Here is a 20,510-nt window from a genome sequence, read left to right as displayed (position 1 = left end):
TGTTATTCTCAAAATAATCTTTAGCTAGTGATGTTAGTTTGATCACACTCTTGGGGTTGAGAACCTTCCTAAATTTGAACACGACCTCCAAAGATGTACCAATTGTATGCCCTGCAGCATCAACACCTTCATTTGTAACCTCAACGGCTGACTCTCCCTATCAAATATGACCAAAAGAAACAGTGAAATCAAAACACAATACAACCCTTACCAGTATAATATAAAAAAGAAAATGCGAGAAACTGTCCAATATTTGTTATGGATTTCTGCAGCAGTTACTACTTGTAACAAAACAATCACTTTGCATTTATTGTAAAAACCAAATGAAAAGAAGCAATAGAAGAACATCACTTGTAATGACCTGAAGACTCATTTTGATCTATTCATGACAAAAGCGTACATACCTTCCTACAAACACTCCGACGAACAAGTTAGTTATCACTTCAAAATAATCTTGATTAATAAAAAGAGTAAAATTTTAGAGTAATCAAAAAGACGAAATTATAATAACTCTTGATGTTATAAGCATAAAAGAGTGACATTAAACTTTATGGGAAGTCTTTGAAAAAGGAAAAAGAACCATATACAGTTAGAAAGTCCTACCAAACCAAACATAGTATTTCTAGTTACCTTTGGATGACACCAACAAGTTAAAGTCACTTACTTTCTATGAATGCATTATCTACAGACTTGTTTCTTCAAAAGTATCCATAGCATATTTCCCCAAAGAAATTACCATATCATCTTTAGATTGGACTACCTCAATACCAAAAAAATATAGGAGTTTACCAAGGTCCTTCGTCTGAAATTTATTCGATAGATGTTATTTTCAAAATAATCTTTAGCTAGTGATGTTGGTTTGATCACACTCTTGGGGTTGAGAACCTTCCTAAGTTTGAACACGACCTCCAAAGATGTACCAATTGTATGCCCTGCAGCATCAACACCTTCATTTCTAACCTCAACGGCTGGCTCTCCCTATCAAATATGACCAAAAGAAACAGTGAAATCAAAACACAATAAAACCCTTACCAGTATAATATAAAAAAGAAAATGCGAGAAACTGTTCAATATTTGTTATGGATTTGTGCAGTATTTACAACTTATAACAAAACAATCACTTTGCATTTATTGTAAAAACCAAATGAAAAGAAGCAATAGAAGAACATTACCTGTAATGACCTCGAGACCCATTTTGATCTATTCATGAAAAGAGCGTACATACCTTCCTACAAACACTCCGACGAACAAGTTAGTTATCACTTCAAAATAATCTTGGAAAATAAAAAGAGTAACATTTTAGAGTAAACAAAAAGACGAAATTATAACAATACATGATGTTATAAACATAAAAGAGTGACATTGAACTTTATGAGAAGTCTTTGAAAAAGGAAAAAGAACAACATACAGTTAGAAAGTCCTACCAAACTAAACATAGTATTTATAGTTGCTCCCTACGGGGCATTTTGCTTGAACCCTCTAGAGTATCCTTGAGCCTACAGGCTACTCCTTACGGGGGCATCATGCTGGAACCCTCCGGGGGTATCATTGATCCTACGAGCTACTCCGTACCGGGCATCATCATTGAACCTTCCGGGGTATCTTGGCGCTTACGGGCATAATGCCGGAACCCTCTTGGGTATCCTTGCGCCTACTGGGTGACTACCTGCAGTCATAATTCTAGAGGAACAAATCTCCTACAAATTCAAGTCGATCTCAAGTCGTACTTCCCGGATTTCAGACTTAATCACTTCGTCCTTTCAAGTCTTGTTCTTGAGGGGCTGAGTATAACGACATACCGAGGACATAGTATCCGCATCCGCAGGCTGTTCCACATGCCATATTTAGGATCAGCCTCTTCTACCTATCGACTGTCCATGATAACTTTGTAGTGTCACAAAGTTTCAACTAAAGCATTTCGCCCATACGCAACTCATATTTGGGGGACTATGTATCGCTAGACCTACTTTCGACCAAGGGACTTAGTAAACGATGGAGAGCCCACCCTAAAACAGCAAGGGCGGGCTACCTCAATTAGGTCGGCTCGCCCTTTAATATGTCACCCTGGCCCAACCAGTCTTCCACTCAAAGCACATCGGTCCAACGCGCCTCATGCTTGGGAGAATGTGTACCTTTAGGCCATCTTTGGCAGAGGGGCTTAATATTATGATGGAGAGCACACCATAGGAGTAGGCCGAGTTCTAGGCAGCTTTTGACAATACCGGAAGAGCCCACCTTAAAATAACAGTGTAAATATCCAATCTCTTAATCGGTCTCAAGAAACCATTTTGTCCTTACGCGGATATGTTTGAGGGACTGAGTAAATGTCTAGTCCCTTAACCGGTCTCAAGAAAGCATTTCTCCCCTACTCGGCTCATGTTTTATGATAGAGATGGTATGCTATTGGGTCAACCAAATGGGCCTAAGGAATGGAAAGTCTATGTGAGGAAGAATAGAGAGTAATAGAGATGGTATGCTATTGGGTCAACTAAATGAGCCTAAGGAATGGAAAGTCTATGAGAAGAAGAATAGAAAGTAATTCTGCTGATGTGGCAGTGGGGCCGTTTGAGGGATTTGTTTTAGTGTTTGATTTATGTTATTTGTAGTGAGGGTAGGGAATAAAGAGGTTATGCAGAAGTTTGTTGCATTTTTCTGTTAGGCAAAGATTGTGAATTCTTTGAGGAGCCTCACTCTGGGGGCAGATAGGAATTGTATTCCATCTATATTTTGCTTGCTTATTTCAATAATACACCATTTCTCATCTATTTTACATTTTCTGTTCATACTTTTCTATGTTCTATTTGTGAGTTCTGCATCACTTTAGGGATTAAAAATATCCTATCTCTTAACCAGTCTCTGGAAAACATTTCGCCCCTACGTGGTTCATGCTTAAGGGACTCTATAAATATCCACTTTCTTTTTCGTTCTCGGGAGAGCATTTCACCCCCACGCAGCTCATGCTTGGGAGTCTGTGTACATATCCGGTTTATTTTGGGTCAAATACTTGATGACTCAGGGAGAAGCACACACCCCAAGAGTGGGCCGGGCTGTAGGAAGGAGCCAAAAGACAAAGTATAGCTCGCCCTACAGAGTAAGGCCGGGTTAAGTCAGTTGATGGACTGGGCTGACTCCGCCGGCCCAAAACTAACCTGGAGAAAATATTCGAATATGGAGAGTGGAGACTTAAAATATGTGGATAGTGCATTTATGGCTAATTCATAACATTATGGCTCCGTATCGGGCAAGTATCTAGCAATAAAGTCTGATTCCAATCACCATTAAGAGGTCATAATTTAGTTGAGGACAATCGCCTTAATGGTCCTTCATGAGTCTTAAGCGCGGAGAATGCCACGGCTACCACCATATAAGTAGATGGCCATGAATGAGAGAGAATTTGTAGAGTATCCGACTGAGTCTTTACTGGCACTCGCTGGTAAAGTTACACTGGTGTACTTTTCCAGTACATACTCGCATGAGCTCGTGTCTTTTCTTATGCATTAGCAAGCATAACCATACTAGACTTATAGTTCATCCTAAAATAAGTTGTTTGATTTATTCTAGAAACAAGTCATCTAAGAATTGGTCATGAATAAGATTTCCTTTTAATTTTCCATTATTAGCTCACGTCCCACTGGCTCAATGCTTAGGAGGACATGCAGTATTTCACTTTATAGTTTACAGCATTTTTCTTGTTAAATTTCACACTACTGTGTGATTTTTCTCGATTGCCTCCATCAATTTAGTATAATGGTTCTCCATCTTCAAATTATTTTTGAATTTTTGTATTTAATATAAATAAATCATAATCATTGCATTTTTTTTATAAATTTGTTTTATGTTTATTTATATTCGTTTTTTCTTCTAATTTTGTTATGTATCCTATCATATTTTCTTTTATATCAAATTTTAAACCATTCATTTTATTTATTTTTGTTTATTCATTTTAAATATTTTGAACCATTAATATTTAATAATAAGTTATTTTATGTATTTGTTTTGTGAGATAATTCATCATGATTTAAAGGTTGTTATGAGCATATAGTTTAATTTGTGTTGGAGAGTTATAATCCGAATCAAATGTACTCAATTTTTTAATGTTATGTGGTAAATTAATATTTTTTAGTCACTCAATATTAGAAATTTTATTACCAAAAAAAATATGCATGAGTTTTTCACATTTGAATTTCATATGACTTATATAAGATCATAAAGATAAAAATATAAATTATTAATAAAATTCCTCCCCTCCTGAACCAAACACATTTTTAATTAAAATCTCTTCCCTCTTTTAAACCAAACATTTATCTGATTAAAAATAAATCTCCCACCTCCCCTTTCCTCCATTAAAATCTCTCCCCTCCCCTCATTTGAACCAAAAGAACCCTAAGATGTAAGATGATTGCAAATTCCAAACACAATTACCTTCAGAAACATGTACTCACATGGAGTATACTAGTACTTTAATCTTTCCACACTACTTTAATCTTTCCCATTAGCAGAAGTACACTAGTAACCATTATTTATGGAACATTTTGTCAAAACACATCATATTCTTTAGATTCAACAGATATGGACTTCAAAATATAGATTACTAGAAGGGAAAAAGAACATACCAGGTAACATTGGACGAGATTTTGCGTAAGTCCCAAAGTTTTATGGTCTGATCTTTACCGTTAGAAATGAAATAGCGTCCATCTCCACGGGTATCAATAAATGTAATGCCCTCAAGATGCCCCATCAAAACCCCTGCTGGCTTGCCTTTAGCATTTAAGCAACGCCGATCCCAGACCTAAACAAATTTGTACATTAGAATGTGTCAATCACTTAAAATCAAGAGGGAAAGTACAACCAAACAGCTCTAATTATGAAGTTTCTGCAATAAGTGACGAAAACCAAAGCTAAAAGATTTGACATGTATCTCATCTAATAACTGCTCTCAAGGTCAATATTTAATTTAACCCTGATGGTATGACTATGAGACTGATTTCCTGTTTAAAAGATGGCCATTGCTTCTAAATAAAAACAAAAGTTGGGACACTCAAAAAGAGGGAAAAAGCGAATAATATCTTAATAGAATAAGACGTCTTATGATGTAGGACTATCATCACTTCCAGAGTAAATAAGATGGCCAGTTTCATCAGCAAAACATACAGTATTTACATCAGCCTGCAACATAAAATGAAAATCAAAAGTTAGAACATCTATGCTATGCGTTAATTCTCTTGATCCATAAAAAATCACCACAATATGAAAATAATTTGTCCAATAAAATGATAGATTGATGATCAAGCAGACACTTTCAGATAGAATTTCACAGGCACTAATATAAAGACACAACCAATAGATAAAGTGGTCACATTCGATAATGCAGCTAAGCAATCAATTCCATCACATGGATTATAAAAACCACTTCCCCTATTGACGCACAGCTCATAGAGCTAACTAATTTGTGAATAGGCCAATTTAATTTTGACTGTACCATAAGTTAGTAATTCAGAAAATAGCTCAAATCATTTGAAGCTAAAGAGATGGGATATTTTATGGCTAGTATCATTACCGCGTGTGCTAAAATTTGAAGTGAAACTTTGTTTGCTTCAAGATCGTATACATGTCTAGAATCACCACTAGTTCCTGCTACTAATTCCCACCCATCTGTTGAGAATTTCACAGAAAAAATTCCATAAGAGTATCCTCCATCATCATTTGATGAAAAATCCAAACCATCGTGGATCTCCTGCATAATATAAGAACCAAAAGCACATTAAAAATATGAAAAGAACACCATAAAAAAGAACCTAGGAAATCCACCAGTTAGACACGTCATGGAACATCCAATTTCTAAGATTCAGATACCTTATAGCATTCAAAAAAACTAGTGTTTGCCAAATTAGAAGTTAAAACCAAAGTGCAGAATTAGTTGTGAGTACCGTAACATTTGCTAGTGACTCAGTTTCAGAAGATCCAACATTTACAATGTGTACAATGGGCGACATGCTGGCATAAACCTGAAATTGAAGATTCATATGCCATAAGATTAAGCCATTAAAACAATGGATTAAAAAGATGTAGACATTTTTCTTTCCTGTTATTTTGAAGATAAAACACAGCAACTTACAAGATTGCGTTGATCAGGGGAAAGAGAAGTATCAGTGATTGTCCATCTCAAACTCTTGGTTAGAATATTCTTTTGAACTTTCCAACCTTTGTCCACATTGTATATTTTTATGATATTTCCCTGAAAAAATAATTTAATCAGAATCAAAACTATAGCATGCATATACCTTACAGCAAAAAAAAAGTATATTTTTATGATAAAATGTTAAAGGTGGGAATATATTACCTGGAACCCAGCAACAAAAAGACTACCATCAGCTGAAAACTGAGACACATACGCTCGACTAGGCATCTGGTCGATAAGCCAAGGACCATTTACAGGCAAATACCTTTGGATGATACCAACAAGTTAAAGTGATTTACTTTTTATGAATGCATTATCTACAAACTTATTTCTTCAAAAGTATCCATAGCATATTTCCCCGGAGAAATTACCTTATCATCTTTAGATTGGAATACCTCAATACCCAAAAACTATAGGAGTTTACCAAGGTCTTTCGTCTGAAATTTATTCGATAGATGTTATTCTCAAAATAATCTTTAACTAGTGATGTTGATTTGATCACACTCTTGGGGTTGAGAACCTTCCTAAGTTTGAACACGACCTCCAAAGATGTACCAATTGTATGCCCTGCAGCATCAACACCTTCATTTGTAACCTCAACGGTTGGCTCTCCCTATCAAATATGACCAAAAGAAACAGTGGAATCAAAACACAATACAACCCTTACCAGTATAATATAAAAAAGAAAATGCGAGAAACTGCCCAAGACTCATTTTGATCTATTCATGACAAGAGCGTACATACCTTCCTACAAACACTCCGACGAACAAGTTAGTTATCACTTCAAAATAATTTTGGGAAATAAAAAGAGTAACATTCTAGAGTAAACAAAGAGACGAAATTATAACAACACATGATGTTATAAACATAAAAGAGTGACATTGACCTTTATGGTAAGTCTTTGAAAAAGGAAAAAGAACAACATACAGTTAAAAAGTCCTACCAAACCAAACATAGTATTTATAGTTACCTTTGGATGATACCAACAAGTTAAAGTGACTTACTTTCTATGAATGCATTATCTACAAACTTGTTTCTTCGAAAGTATCCTATATACAAATATTAACACTCTCCCTCAAATTTGAGCATATAAGTTAAATGCACTAAGCTTGCGACATATATAATTAGTTTTAGGATCTCGTAGGGATTTGGTGAACACATGTCAATTCATCATCAGAGTTGACAAAACTTGTGACAATGTCGCCTGATTCTAACTTCTCTCTGACAATGTTTGGTCCTCTCATGAAACCTAGATTCGAAACAATATGTAATGGAACTTGGTTATCACAAATAAGTGTCATGGTCTTATTTTTTCAAATTGAAGTTCTTTGAGCAGTTGATTCAACCTAACGACCTCACATGTTAATAGTGTCATAACCTTATATTCTACCTCAGCACTTGATCTTGCAACTACATTTTGTTTCTTACTTTTATAGGATATTAGGTTTCCTTCAACAAATAAACAATACTCAGAGGTAAATCGTCTAACATTTGACACCCCTTTGATCGGAGATGTAGGTTCTACAGATTAATTAACAAATTTATGTGATTTAATCTAATGTAATGCATGAAACTCTATATGAAAAATAGTTGGGGTGCAGACCGAATTATGCCTCCAAATCAAAGGTTCCCTGCATCACTTTCTATATCTCATGGAAAAGGTCACAAGTTACTATAAATTCATAAAAAATAAACTGAACAAGTGAAGTAAGGCAGCCAGATTTAATATGGATGAAATATTGAATTTAGACAAAGAACAAGTTCATTTAATCATTGATTAGTTCAAAAAAAACCTGAATAATATCTAAAAAAATGTTCAAGTCAAAAAAAGGCTTCACGTTTTTATAAAACTTGTACATATTAATAAACGAAATCAACGAATGAACCTGAATAATTTGTTGAGCACAAACAAATCAAACCAAATTAAAAGAGGCATACATAAGAACATTACCTCTAAGGGCCTCAAGACTGACATGATCATAGCAAAAGGTGTGGTACCTAGAAAAGTATCGGACGATCTAATTACTTATGGATTCAAAATAATCTTTAGTTAGTGATGATGGTTTGATCACACTCTTGGGATTAAGAACCTTTCTAAGTTGGAAATGACCTCCAAATATATACCTATTGTATGCCCTACAGCGTCAACACCGTCATTTGTAACCTCAACTGCTGACTCTCCCTATCAAATATGACCAAAAGAAACAGTGAAATCAAAACACAATACAACCATTACACGAATAATATAAAAAAGAAAGTGCCAGAAACAATCCAATATTTATTATAGATTTGTGCAGTATTGACTATTTGTAACAAAACAATCACTTAGCATACATTCTAAAAACCAAATGAAAAGAGGCCATAGAAGAACATTACCTGTAATGACCACAAGACTCATTTTTTGATCTATTCATGACAAGAGCGTACATACCTTCCTACAAAGACTCGGACGAACAAGTTAGTTATCATTTTAAAATAATTTTGGGAAATAAAAAGAGTAACATTTTAGAGTAAACAAAAAGACGGAATTATAAAAACGCATGATGTTATAAGCATAAAAGAGTGACATTCACCTTTATGGGAAGTCTTTTGAAAGAGGAAAAAGAACAAGATACAATTAGAAAGTCCTACTAAACCAAACATCCTATTTCTAGTTTCCTTTGGAAGATACCAACAAGTTAAAGTAACTTACTTTCTATGAATGCATTATCTATATTGTGAGAACCAAATCAAAAACGGAAATCACGATTTCAAACAAAATTCAAAGTTTACACTTTACTTGTACAAATTACAAAAGGGCAATAATTGTTTTATATATTACTGTCAAATAAACTTTTTTGAATAATATGTTGGGTCCATATACATGAAATTCTGGTTTTCAAAAAGGGGTGGCTGTGAAGTAAGTCGACTAAGTGTGAAGTAAGTCGACTAAGTGTGATTGTCAGAGATGTAAAGGGGTGGCTGAAAAATGAGGAGAAAATATCATTATGACGTAGTAAAATAGTCTAGAGTACTAGACGATGAAATGAAACCAGACATGATCAGTATCTGTATTCCATTATTCTCTTCAATTCTATTATTCAGTAAACTATTTATTAAAAAGAGCAAAAATGAGACTAACCACTGGAGGCCTTGAAAGAGCATGTCCCTCGGGTCCAGTTATTCCAAGCTCTATCATCTTCTTTTGCCCTTCATCCACAGCATCTCCGTTTTCTGCATGGACCATGGCTAAGGCACCGAGAGACTTGCACTTTTTAAGTCCTTGTAGAAGAAGCTCATCACCGATCATAAAAGCTCCTTTGTAAGCCATGAAAAACTTAAAATAATTGATACCTACAATCAGAAAACAAAGATGTACTTACTACGTGAAATAAATTCCTCAGAGCCCTTCCACAGGGTTATTGCCTCATAATAAACCAAATTATCTAAAATGCAAAAAGGAAGTAAAATTATAACCTTTCTCCTTGACCATGAGCTCCATTTCTCTTGCAACTGTTTCATCCCATTTGGTAATAGCCATATGGAAACCATAATCCATGCAAGACTTCTTCGCCTTCTTTTCATAGGCTTCGAAACCGGCCGTTAAACTCCCATCAATTGGTATGGCAAAGTCAATGTGCATTGTCGTCCCACCAGCCAATGCTGCGGCCTGGCCACTGAAGAAGTCATCCTTCGTTACAGTGTTCATAAACTCAAACTCTAGATGAATATGAGGATCAATGCCTCCTGTTAGTAAACAAAAAGATGCAATCATATGGTATGTCAAAATCTGATGATGATGATGTCAAATTGACATCAAGATGAAATGTAAGAAACTAAAATCATGCATACAAGTGACATCGCTACGGTGATTCGTTTAAGAAGCATTTAACTATTGTATAGGTGTTAGAGCATCAACAACAATAGAACCCATCTTAGGTTGACTAAGTGGACTCAACTATGCCACAACACTTTTAATTAAGTAAATCACTCACTTTTCACACCAATGATGTAGTTCTTAAAGAACTTCAATTGGTCTGCATAAGAGGGACATAGCGCTCCTTTGAAATTCACACAAACTCTTCACTATTCTTAATTATTGCTAAGAATGGATTGCTTTTATAACAATACATTTTCACCCTAGATATGAAGTGGAGCACTCCGATGGTAAAACCTCAGAGAACTAATAAGAGCCTACGAAATACCAATTCAAACACAAACAACAAACATGATATCAACCCTGACACGTAGGCATCAACAATAATACGTTGAAATGGAAGTGATCATTGATCGTATGTATCCACACGTGTCAGTGTCAGTGTCATATAAATGTTAGTCACCGAGACACACCTTCAACCTAAAGTGTCAAATATAAGCAAGGTTTTAAAAAATTGTCGCAACCGCATAGGTGTAAGTACTACATAGTTATAAACCCAGAAAGAATCATCATTGGAAGTGTTGTAAGATTAAAAATCAAAGGTCTAACCTGGCATAACAAACTTGCCAGTAGCATCTATGACACGCACCTCATCTCCAACCTGGCAATACCGTAATTACAAAAGTAAAAAATCCTAGGACAGAAAGCATAAAGTTGAATACAAAATTTGTGAAAACACTTTCTATTTTCATTTCTTAAGAATTGTGTTCATTTTAACATGATAAGTGTCTTGGAGTAAATAATTGCAAGTTAAGAATGATTCATTTGAGAAATAATACAGTGATAGTTGGATTAACAACAACGATGACACCGTCTTCAATATAAACATCGGCGATTTGTTGATGGTGAGCATTAACCACAGTACCGCCTTTGATCAACAACTTGGATGATGATGGAATTGAAGGTCCACAGGAAGAATCTCCGTACCCGATTCCAGCTTCACAAAACTGAATTTCAAAATCCAAATTCAAAACTCGATGATAAGAGGTGTAGATATGGGTCGGTGTCGGACACCATTAGATATTTGCATTCTATTTCTAGTTACTCCTGGAAAATGCAAACAAGTGTAGTTAATTGTTTTCTGTTAATAAAATAAACAAAGCTTAGGAGATTGAACTAAATCAGATTGTTATATTAGAATTTAGATTCACATCATTCATTGATTAATACAACAGCTTCCAACAATTAAAATACAAACCCGATTCAAAATCAAACAATGGAAGAAATAATCTAAAGCCAAACTCATAAATAATCAAACGATCATTCATGAAGGAATAATTGAAATAGAAACAATATCAAAACATCAAACATTAGCATGTATGCATTCTATAGAACATAAACAGACACATGAAAGATAAATGCGGAACAAACAATTTAACAGTAAGTGCAACGACATAATAGGTACTAACTCTATTATTTTAATATTCACCAAACTCTTCCAAGTTATCCTCCTACAAAATCCACAAAACATTATCAATGTAAGCATTGAAAAGTAAATAGCTCACTACAAGAAAGCCAACAAAGAGTCCTTAAGACGAGTGAAAAAATGTTCAAATCAAAAAAAGGCTTCACATTTTTAGAAAAATTGTACATATTAATTCAAAAAATGAAATAAACGAATGAACCTGAATAATATGTTGAGCACAAACAAATCAAACCAAATCAAAAGAGGCAAACAGAAGAACATCATCTCTGATGACCTCAAGATTGTTTTTGATCTATTTATGAAATATTCATAGCAAGGGTGTGGTACCTACAATGTCTCCGACGATCATGTTAATAATGGATTCAAAATAATGTTAGGAAATAAAACAAAACCATCAAATAGTTCATCAATCTATAACAAATAAAGATAGAAATGAGTTAACAAGCACTTGGTCAAGCATCCTTATCCCCAAAGCAGCTTTAGTACAGTGATGACATGTCACAGTAAAGTGAGCAAATCATGAAACCTTGGTAGGACTAACCACTCTCTGTCAAGAAAAATCTAATACGGTTTGGTGTTGGGACTCCAAAATTACATTTCAAAATGAAAACAATACCACTGTGACACCCGTATAATCAAAGAAAGTGTCAGAAATAGCTCAAAATAAACTGCAGAACTCAACCACTCACTGTATTCGGAAAGTAGCATTTTGCCACAATATTTGTGCAGTATTTATAACAAAACAATCACCTTGTGTATATATATAGTGAAAACAAAATTAAAAGAGGCAACCAGAAGAACATTACCTCATAAGGACCTCAAGACTGATTTTAATCTATTCATGACACGTGCATAGCAAGGTTGTGGTATCTGCCTGCAAAGACTCTGACAATATAGCAAGACTTGTGACATGAAAAGACACTAAGAGTGACGTTTTAGAGTAAAGAAATTAGCAAGACATGATGGAATTATAAGCATAAAAGAGTGACACTAACCTTTATGGCAAGTCTTTGAAAAAGGAAAAAGAACAACATACTAAATATCTTTCTATTTCAAGTAACTTTGTATGAATGCAATGTATAGGACCTAAACTGCAACGTGATTATCGTATGTAAGAAATGAGTGGGACAAATAATTTGATTGTTAGATCACACAGTAAGTGCAAAAAGACAGATACATTACCTGAAGAAGGAGTTTCATCCTACTCATCATGACACAAGCATAGATTCAAAATAACATTAAAATCAATTTGAAATGAATAAAAAGTTGTTAGTTACTATCTAAATGACATCAAGATTGCGATTTTCCTCGTTCTTTCAGCATCAATGGCTTCTTGGGTGTTGTTAATGAGACGAAACAGTTCTAACCGCATCTCACCAAGCTCAATCATTTCATTCATTAACGGTAAGCGTGTTTGCTGCAGTGGTGAGGGAGTATGATGAGGTGACGATAGTGTGATCATGTGAGGAATCTCATCATCTAAGAACTTTATCTTTTGTTTCTTAATCAGCATTAAAATAGATGTAGAATAACTCACAATTTCCATTGTTTGCGTCATCTTCGATTAACCGAATCACTAGGGTTGAGGCAGGACTCCACACTTCAAACTCAGTCTGACCCAGGAACCAGTTGTCACCCAACATTTTCACCCTTTGCCCATTTCCAATGTTCCAGCAGGCCCTCGAGTCAATGACACTCATCCACTCGTAGTTGGGTTGAAGAACGGATGGTGCTTCCAATAGGGTAGACCGCAGGCTGCTTCTGTTTTTGAACACTCTAGCAGCTTGTTGAGCATGATTTAAGGCGTCCCTGCATCACTTTCTAAATCTCATGGAACCGATCACAGATTACCATAAAATCAGCAAAAATGACCTGTTAAGAATGTTGGTTGGGCCTAACTCAACCCTACAAAACCGGTTGATAGAGTGAGGATTGCCCCCATTTATAAACTCATGTTCAGGCCATATATTGTCCGATGTGAGACTCTTAACACACCCCCTCACGCCCAGGACTGGACATCTGGAGCGTGGAAATAAATGGTGGGTGGCCCGATAGCGGAAACCATAGTAGGTGGCCCACCGGATTTTAAACCAGGCTCTGATACCATGTTAAGAATGTTGGTTGGGCCTAACTCAACCCTACAAAACCGGTTGATAGAGTGAGGATTGCCCCCATTTATAAACTCATGTTCAGGCCATATATTGTCCGATGTGGGACTCTTAACATGACCTGAACAAGTGAGTAAGGCAGCTAAATTTAATATGGAAGAAATACTAAAATTAGACAAAGAACAAGTTCATTTAATCATTGCATTGAAGAAAACTTAAGGGTAAGTCCTAAAAAAACCTATCCCTGCAAAATGGTGCATCATGGGATGCCTTAAATTGCTAGAAATAGTAGGATCAACACAATCTAATACAATGAAAATGTCACATACGCTTGCTCCCTGGGCGGGGCCTGTAACAAAATTCATAATGTCAGTATTATCCTTTGCATCTGAAAGATATGTGTGAGACAAACAATTTAACAGTTATATCACAGTAAGTGCAATGACCTCTTCCAAGTTTTCCTCCTACAAAATCCACAACACATTATCAATGTAAGCATTGAAAAGTAAATAAGCTCACTACAAGAAAGCCAACAAAAAGTCATTAAGACGAGTGAGAAAATGTTCAAATCAAAAAAAGGCTTCAAATTTTTATAAAAATTGTACATATTAATTCAAAAAATGATATGAAAGAATGAACCTGAATAATATGTTGAGCACAAACAAATCAAACCAAATCAAAAGAGGCAAACAGAAGAACATCATCTCTGATGACCTCAAGACTGTTTTTGATCTATTTATGAAATATTCATAGCAAGGGTGTGGTACCTACAATGTCTCCGACGATCATGTTAATAATGGATTCAAAATAATGGTGGGAAATAAAACAAAACCATCAAATAGTTCATCAATCTATAACAAATAAAGATAGCAATGAGTTAAGACGCACTTGGTCAAGCATCCTTATCCCCAAAGCAGCTTTAGTACAGTGATGACATGTCACAGTAAAGTGAGCAAATCATGAAACCTTGGTAGGACTAACCACTCTCTGTCAAGAAAAATCTAATACGGTTTGGTGTTGGGACTCCAGAATTACATTTCAAAATGAAAACAATACCACTGACACCCGTATAATCAAAGAAAGTGTCAGAAATAGCTCAAAATAAACTGCAGAACTCAACCACTCACTGTATTCGGAAAGTAGCATTTCGCCACAATATTTGTGCAATATTTATAACAAAACAATCACCTTGTGTATATATATAGTAAAAACAAAATGAAAAGAGGCAAACAGAAGAACATTACCTCATAAGGACCTCAAGACTGATTTTAATCTATTCATGACACGTGCATAGCAAGGTTGTGGTACCTGCCTGCAAAGACTCTGACATGATTTGCAACAACTTAATGAAAAATAATCGCAGCAACTACATGATTAAATTGGAAGTGAAACATCGTAAAAGACACACACATAATCAGCAGTATATCGGCACATTATCAATGTCGAAATCACGGATTGAATATGATTTAGCAATGCAAACAGAAATTAAACCAGAACAGCAACAGGAGTATTATTTACAAGATTTTACGAGTCCATTCTGATGCAGGAACAACAGCATATATACTATACCATATATACAATGTATTACCAGAACAGCAACATATATTGTGCCTTATTAAACCAGAACAGCAACATACATATTATACGGATACATATATTATGCCATGAAAAAAAACAAAACCATTTGTTTACCAAACTTAAGCTAGGATAAATAACGTTCAAGAACGAACGTACAACAGTGGTAAACACCAACATTAATTTACAAGTCTACAAAGCTGTAATTGAAACAGTCACGCAAACGAATACACAATCCAAATTTACAAGTCAATAGATGCATAATCGCAGCAACTACATGATTAAATCGGAAGTGAAACATCGTATAAGACACACACATAAACAGCAGTATATCGGCACATTATCAATGTCGAAATCACGGATTGAATATGATTTAATGCAAACAGTAATTAAACCAGAACAGCAACAGGGGTATTATTTACAAGATTTTACGAGTCCATTCTGATGCAGGAACAACAGCATATATACTATACCATATATACAATGTTATTTACAATGTTTTGGTTGGAGATTGATCAGGTATACCTGGTCCAGCTAGTTACAATGAGAAGTTCACCAAGATTGATAATGAAAAGCATATCAAAGAAGTAGAGGTAGTTGAAGGTGGATACTTGGATTTTGGATTCAAGTTATTTAGAGTTCGTTTTGAAGTTATAGAGAAAGGTGAAGATTCGAGCATAATCAAGTCTACACTAGAGTATGAAGCTAAAGAAGAAGCTAATGCTTCACTTGTTTCAATCGATCCATTGGCTAACATTGTACAAGTTGCTAAGAATTATCTGGGGAAGAAACAAGGCTGCAAAAGATGCAAAATAGTAACTATCTACTTCAAAGTAATACGAGAGTGAGAGAAGGGAAAACTCATTGCCTATAGTTTCTGAATAAAAGAATGAAAGCTACTTTGTCTAAGGATTTATCCATTTAATGTGTGTTTCGGATTTTGTCACTTTTTAATGTAAAACTTGTATGTTTTCAACACCTTTAGCTTTTGAAGGTGTAAAATAAAATTGGCAAGATCTTTTACACCGTCAGATCGGCTGATACTAGGATGTAAAATGTTAGATCAAATTTTCTATTTATTTAAACCCCCAATTAAATAAATAAAGAATTATAAAATGCTATTTTTAAAAATTTTAAATGACTAATAAATAGATTCACTTATGTGTAATTTACATATGAAAGGATCCTTCATCCTATAAACACACATACTAAATATCTTTCTATTTCAAGTTACTTTGTATGAATGCAATGTATAAGACCTAAACTGCAACCTGATTATCGTATGTAAGAAATGAGTGGGACAAATAATTTGATTGTTAGATCACACAGTAAGTGCAAAAACACAGATACATTACCTGAAGAAGGAGTTTCATCCTACTCATCATGACATAAGCATAGATTCAAAATAACATTGGGTAAATAAAACAACGTACCTAACAAAATCAATTTGAAATGAATAAAAAGTTGTTAGTTACTATCTAAATGACATCAAGATTGCGATTTTCCTCGTTCTTGGGTGTTGTTAATGAGACGAAACAGTTCTAACCACATCTCACCAAGCTCAATAATTTTTTTCATTAACGGTAAGCGTGTTTTCTGCAGTGGTGAGGGAGTATGATGTAACGATAGTGTGATCATGTGAGGAATCTCATCATCTAAGAACTCTATCTTTTGTTTCTTAATCAGCATTAAAATAGATGAAGAATAACTCACAATTTTCATTGTTTGCGTCATCTTCGATCAACCGAGTCACTAGGGTTGAGGCATGACTCCACACTTCAAACTCAGCCTGACCCAGGAACCAGTTGTCACCCAACATTTTCACCCTCTGCCCATTTCCAATGTTCCAGCAGGCCCTCGAGTCAATGACACTCATCCACTCGTAGTTGGGTTGAGGAACGGATGGTGCTTCCAATAGGGTAGACCGCAGACTGCTTCTGTTCTTGAACACTCTAGCAGCTTGTTGAGCATGATCAAAGGCGTCCCTGCATCACTTTCTAAATCTCATGGAACCGATCACAGCAAACCAAACTTCCTACCATTTCCTTTCTGTTTCATCATACTCATGAACATAGCATGACACGACAAAGGTGTGGTACCTGCAAAAACTCCGACGGTCAAGTTATGAATTCAAAATAATATCGTAAATAAAAGAACATAGTATCTTAGATATTCTCCCGCAGATCATGAAAAGTTTACAGATGCATATTCAAATATTGAGAAAGATTATCCATAAAACCATAACAAGGGTATATTAAGTCAACCGTGCAATTTTTCTTATAGATTGCAGAAGAAGATGGATAATTTTAAATGAACTGTAGCAATGTTGTATTGAGTAAAGCTGAGACAATGACAAATCCCTGCAACCACATTTGAAGGAAAACCACTTCAGCAAATTAATACAAATCAGAAAATATGCAGGATGACTTTTTACCTACATATTGTAACCACATTGAAGTAATAATAAAAAGATTTTCGTAGTCATAATTGGAAATGACTGGGAACTAAAATGAATTATAAACAATACGCAATTTTTCAAGTTGATGTACATCAATATCTATTAAAGACACAATTACCACATATGGATAACAATGACCAGAACAAGGCACTAGAAATTTCATATTATGGATTTCAAACTTTTCTTTATGCACTAATTAATAAATTAACCTATACAATACGGACATGGGACACGACAGTGACACGTCAACACCAATAATAATTTGAAAAAATTAATCAATTGAATGTGGATGTGTTAGTGTTAGGAACCAACACGTGTCTGACATTGGACACGCCTTTGATCGGAGGTGTAGGTACTACATATCAATTAACAAATTTATGTGATATAATCTAAAGAAATGCATGAAACTCTATATGAAAAATAGCTGGGGTGCAGACCGAATTATACTTCCAAATCAAAGGTTCCCTGCATCACTTTCTATTCTCATGGAACCTGTCACCAATTACTATAAATTCAGAAAAAATAAACTGAACAAGTGAACTAAGGCAGCCAAATTTAATATGGAAGAAATATTGAATTTAGACAAAGAACAAGTTCATTTAATCATTGCATAGTTCAAAAAAGACCTGAATAATATCTGAAAAAATGTTCAAGTCAAGAAAAGGCTTCACGATTTTATAAAACTTGTACATTAATAAATGAAATCAACGAATGAACCTGAATAATTTGTTGAGCACATACAAATCAAACCAAATTAAAAGAGGCAAACAGAAGAACATTACCTCTAAGGACCTCAAGACTGACATGGTCATAACAAAGGTGTGGTACCTACAAAGTATCAGACGGTCAAGTTAGTTATGGATTCAAAATAATCTTTAGCTAGTGATGTTGGTTTGATCACACTCTTGGGGTTGAAAACCTTCATAAGTTTGGCCTCCAAAGATGTACCAATTGTATGCCCTGCAACATCAACACCTTCATTTGTAACCTCAACTGCTGGCTCTCCCTATCAAATATGACCAAAAGAAACAGTGAAATCAAAACACAATACAACCCTTACCAGTATAATATAAAAAAAAGAAAGTGCGAGAAACTGCTCAATATTTGTTATGGATTTGTGCAGTATTTACTACTTGTAACAAAACACTCACTTTGTATTTGTTGTAAAAAACAAATGAAAAGAAGCAATAGAAGAACATTACCTGTAATGACCTCAAGACTCGTTTTGATCTATTCATGACAAGAGCGTACATACCTTCCTACAAAGACTCAGACGAACAAGTTAGTTATCACTTCAAACTAATTTTGGGAAATAAAAAGCGTAACATTTTAGAGTAACTAAAAATAACGAAATTATAACAACACATGATGTTATATGCATAAAAGAGTGACATTGACCTTTATGGGAAGTCTTTGAAAAAGGAAAAAGAACAACATACAATTAGAAAGTCCTACCGAACCAGACATAGTATTTCTAGTTACCTTTGGATGATACCAACAAGTTAAAGTGATTTACTTTCTACAGAATTAATAAAAAAAATGTGTTACGTTAAAAACATTGTTGTGCAATCTCTTAGTGAAAAGCTTTATTATACATACACTGTTTTATCATAACAAATAGAGACAACAGGATTCAAAACCTATAATTTAGTGGACATAGGTAGATAGCACAAAGAAATCACATAGATGAAAACAAATGCACTGATTTTGTGAACAAATTTTTGTAGTATTATACTAATTTGCAACTTTTGGAGATTACCTGATCTGAAATGAATTAAAAACAATTTGCAACTTTTCAAGTTGATGTGCATCAATATCTATTAAAGACACGGTTACTACATATGGATAATAATAATCCGGGCAAGGCACTTAAAATCTCTATATAATACAATTAACATATAAAATACGGACGCAAGACACGACACTGATACGTCGACACCAGTAATAATTTGAAAAAAAATGATTAAATTGAATGTAGATTTGGGTCGGTGTCGGACACCAGACATGCCGTTGATGAGAGGTGTGGAGGATGCTTCAGAGCAATTAACAAATTGAATACACTTTCCATCTACTAGAATCACAAATGTATGTGATTTAATCTAATGAAGTGCATGAAACTCAATACGAAGAATAGTTGGGATGGAGACCGGATTATGCTTCCAAATCAAAGGTGACCTGCATCACTTTCGATATCTCGTGGAACCGATCACAAATTACTATAAAATCAGCAAAAATGACCTGAACAAGTGAGTAAGGCAATTTGGAAGAAATACTGAAATTAGACAAAGAACAAGTTCATTTTATCTAATGAAGTGCATGAAACTCAAGACGAAAAATGTCACATACACCTGCTCCCTTGGCGGGGCCTGAAACAAAATTCATAATGTTAGTATTATCCTTCACCATTAGATATTTGCATTTCTAGTTACTCCTGGAAAATGCAAACAAGTGTAGTTAATTGTTTTCTGTTAATAAAATAAACAAAGCTTAGGAGATTGAACTAAATCAGATTGTTATATTAGAATTTAGATTCACATCATTCATTGATTAATACAACAGCTTCCAACAATTAAAATACAAACCTTATTCAAAATCAAACAATGGAAGAAATAATCTAAAGCCAAACTCATAAATAATCAAACGATCATTCATGAAGGAATAATTGAAATAGAAACAATATCAAAACATCAACATTAGCATGTATGCATTCTATAGAACATAAACAGACACATGAAAGATATGTGCGGAACAAACAATATAACAGTAAGTGCAACGACATAATAGGTATTAACTCTATTATTTTAATATTCACCAAACTCTTCCAAGTTAGACAAAGAACAAGTTCATTT

At 34.6% G+C, this 20,510-nt stretch overlaps 3 protein-coding genes across 3 annotated transcripts; 1 reads left to right on the top strand and 2 right to left on the bottom strand.

Moving 5' to 3' along the window:
* Positions 1–423: 423 nt before the first annotated feature.
* LOC127106039 (LEC14B protein-like) lies at positions 424–8,168 on the bottom strand. The gene is made up of 10 exons (XM_051043325.1): positions 8,130–8,168; positions 6,550–6,791; positions 6,341–6,443; positions 6,116–6,235; positions 5,928–6,005; positions 5,558–5,734; positions 5,152–5,166; positions 4,614–4,789; positions 1,173–1,229; positions 424–978 (listed from the first exon to the last, which is right to left on the bottom strand). The coding sequence occupies exons 1-9, from the start codon at positions 8,157–8,159 to the stop codon at positions 1,205–1,207; spliced, it is 966 nt and encodes a 321-aa protein (XP_050899282.1). The 5' UTR covers positions 8,160–8,168; the 3' UTR covers positions 424–978; positions 1,173–1,204.
* A 134-nt stretch (positions 8,169–8,302) lies between these two features.
* On the bottom strand, positions 8,303–11,110 carry LOC127106044 (dihydropyrimidinase-like; the record flags this gene model as incomplete). Its single annotated transcript, XM_051043329.1, has 6 exons — positions 8,303–8,360; positions 8,555–8,613; positions 9,300–9,511; positions 9,635–9,904; positions 10,644–10,695; positions 10,874–11,110. Coding segments are annotated over 6 exons (876 nt in total), but the record flags the coding sequence as incomplete, so codon positions are not given.
* Positions 11,111–15,549: 4,439 nt separating this feature from the next.
* On the top strand, positions 15,550–16,051 carry LOC127104482 (norbelladine synthase). Its single transcript, XM_051041668.1, has 2 exons — positions 15,550–15,637; positions 15,723–16,051. Exons 1-2 carry the CDS (start codon positions 15,550–15,552, stop codon positions 16,049–16,051), a joined length of 417 nt encoding a protein of 138 aa, XP_050897625.1.
* The last annotated feature ends 4,459 nt before the right edge of the window (positions 16,052–20,510 follow it).

The sequence above is a fragment of the Lathyrus oleraceus genome, chromosome 7 (assembly GCF_024323335.1).
Source record: "Lathyrus oleraceus cultivar Zhongwan6 chromosome 7, CAAS_Psat_ZW6_1.0, whole genome shotgun sequence".
Taxonomy (NCBI): Eukaryota; Viridiplantae; Streptophyta; class Magnoliopsida; order Fabales; family Fabaceae; genus Lathyrus; species Lathyrus oleraceus.
The sequence above is the reverse complement of the archived record's forward strand: the minus strand, read 5'-3'. Positions and strand labels throughout refer to the sequence as shown.

Coding starts and splice junctions, on each gene's coding strand:
- LOC127106039 (XM_051043325.1), bottom strand. CDS start 8,159: ATGATCATGTCAGTCTTGAGGCCCTTAGAG. Junction 6,792..8,129: donor CAGTCTTGAGGCCCTTAGAG/GTAATGTTCTTA, acceptor CATATTTGATAG/GGAGAGCCAACCGTTGAGGT. Junction 6,236..6,340: donor TTTTTGTTGCTGGGTTCCAG/GTAATATATTCC, acceptor TTATTTTTTCAG/GGAAATATCATAAAAATATA.
- LOC127104482 (XM_051041668.1), top strand. CDS start 15,550: ATGTCGAAATCACGGATTGAATATGATTTAATGCAAACAGTAATTAAA. Junction 15,638..15,722: donor TTATTTACAAGATTTTACGA/GTCCATTCTGAT, acceptor GAGATTGATCAG/GTATACCTGGTCCAGCTAGT.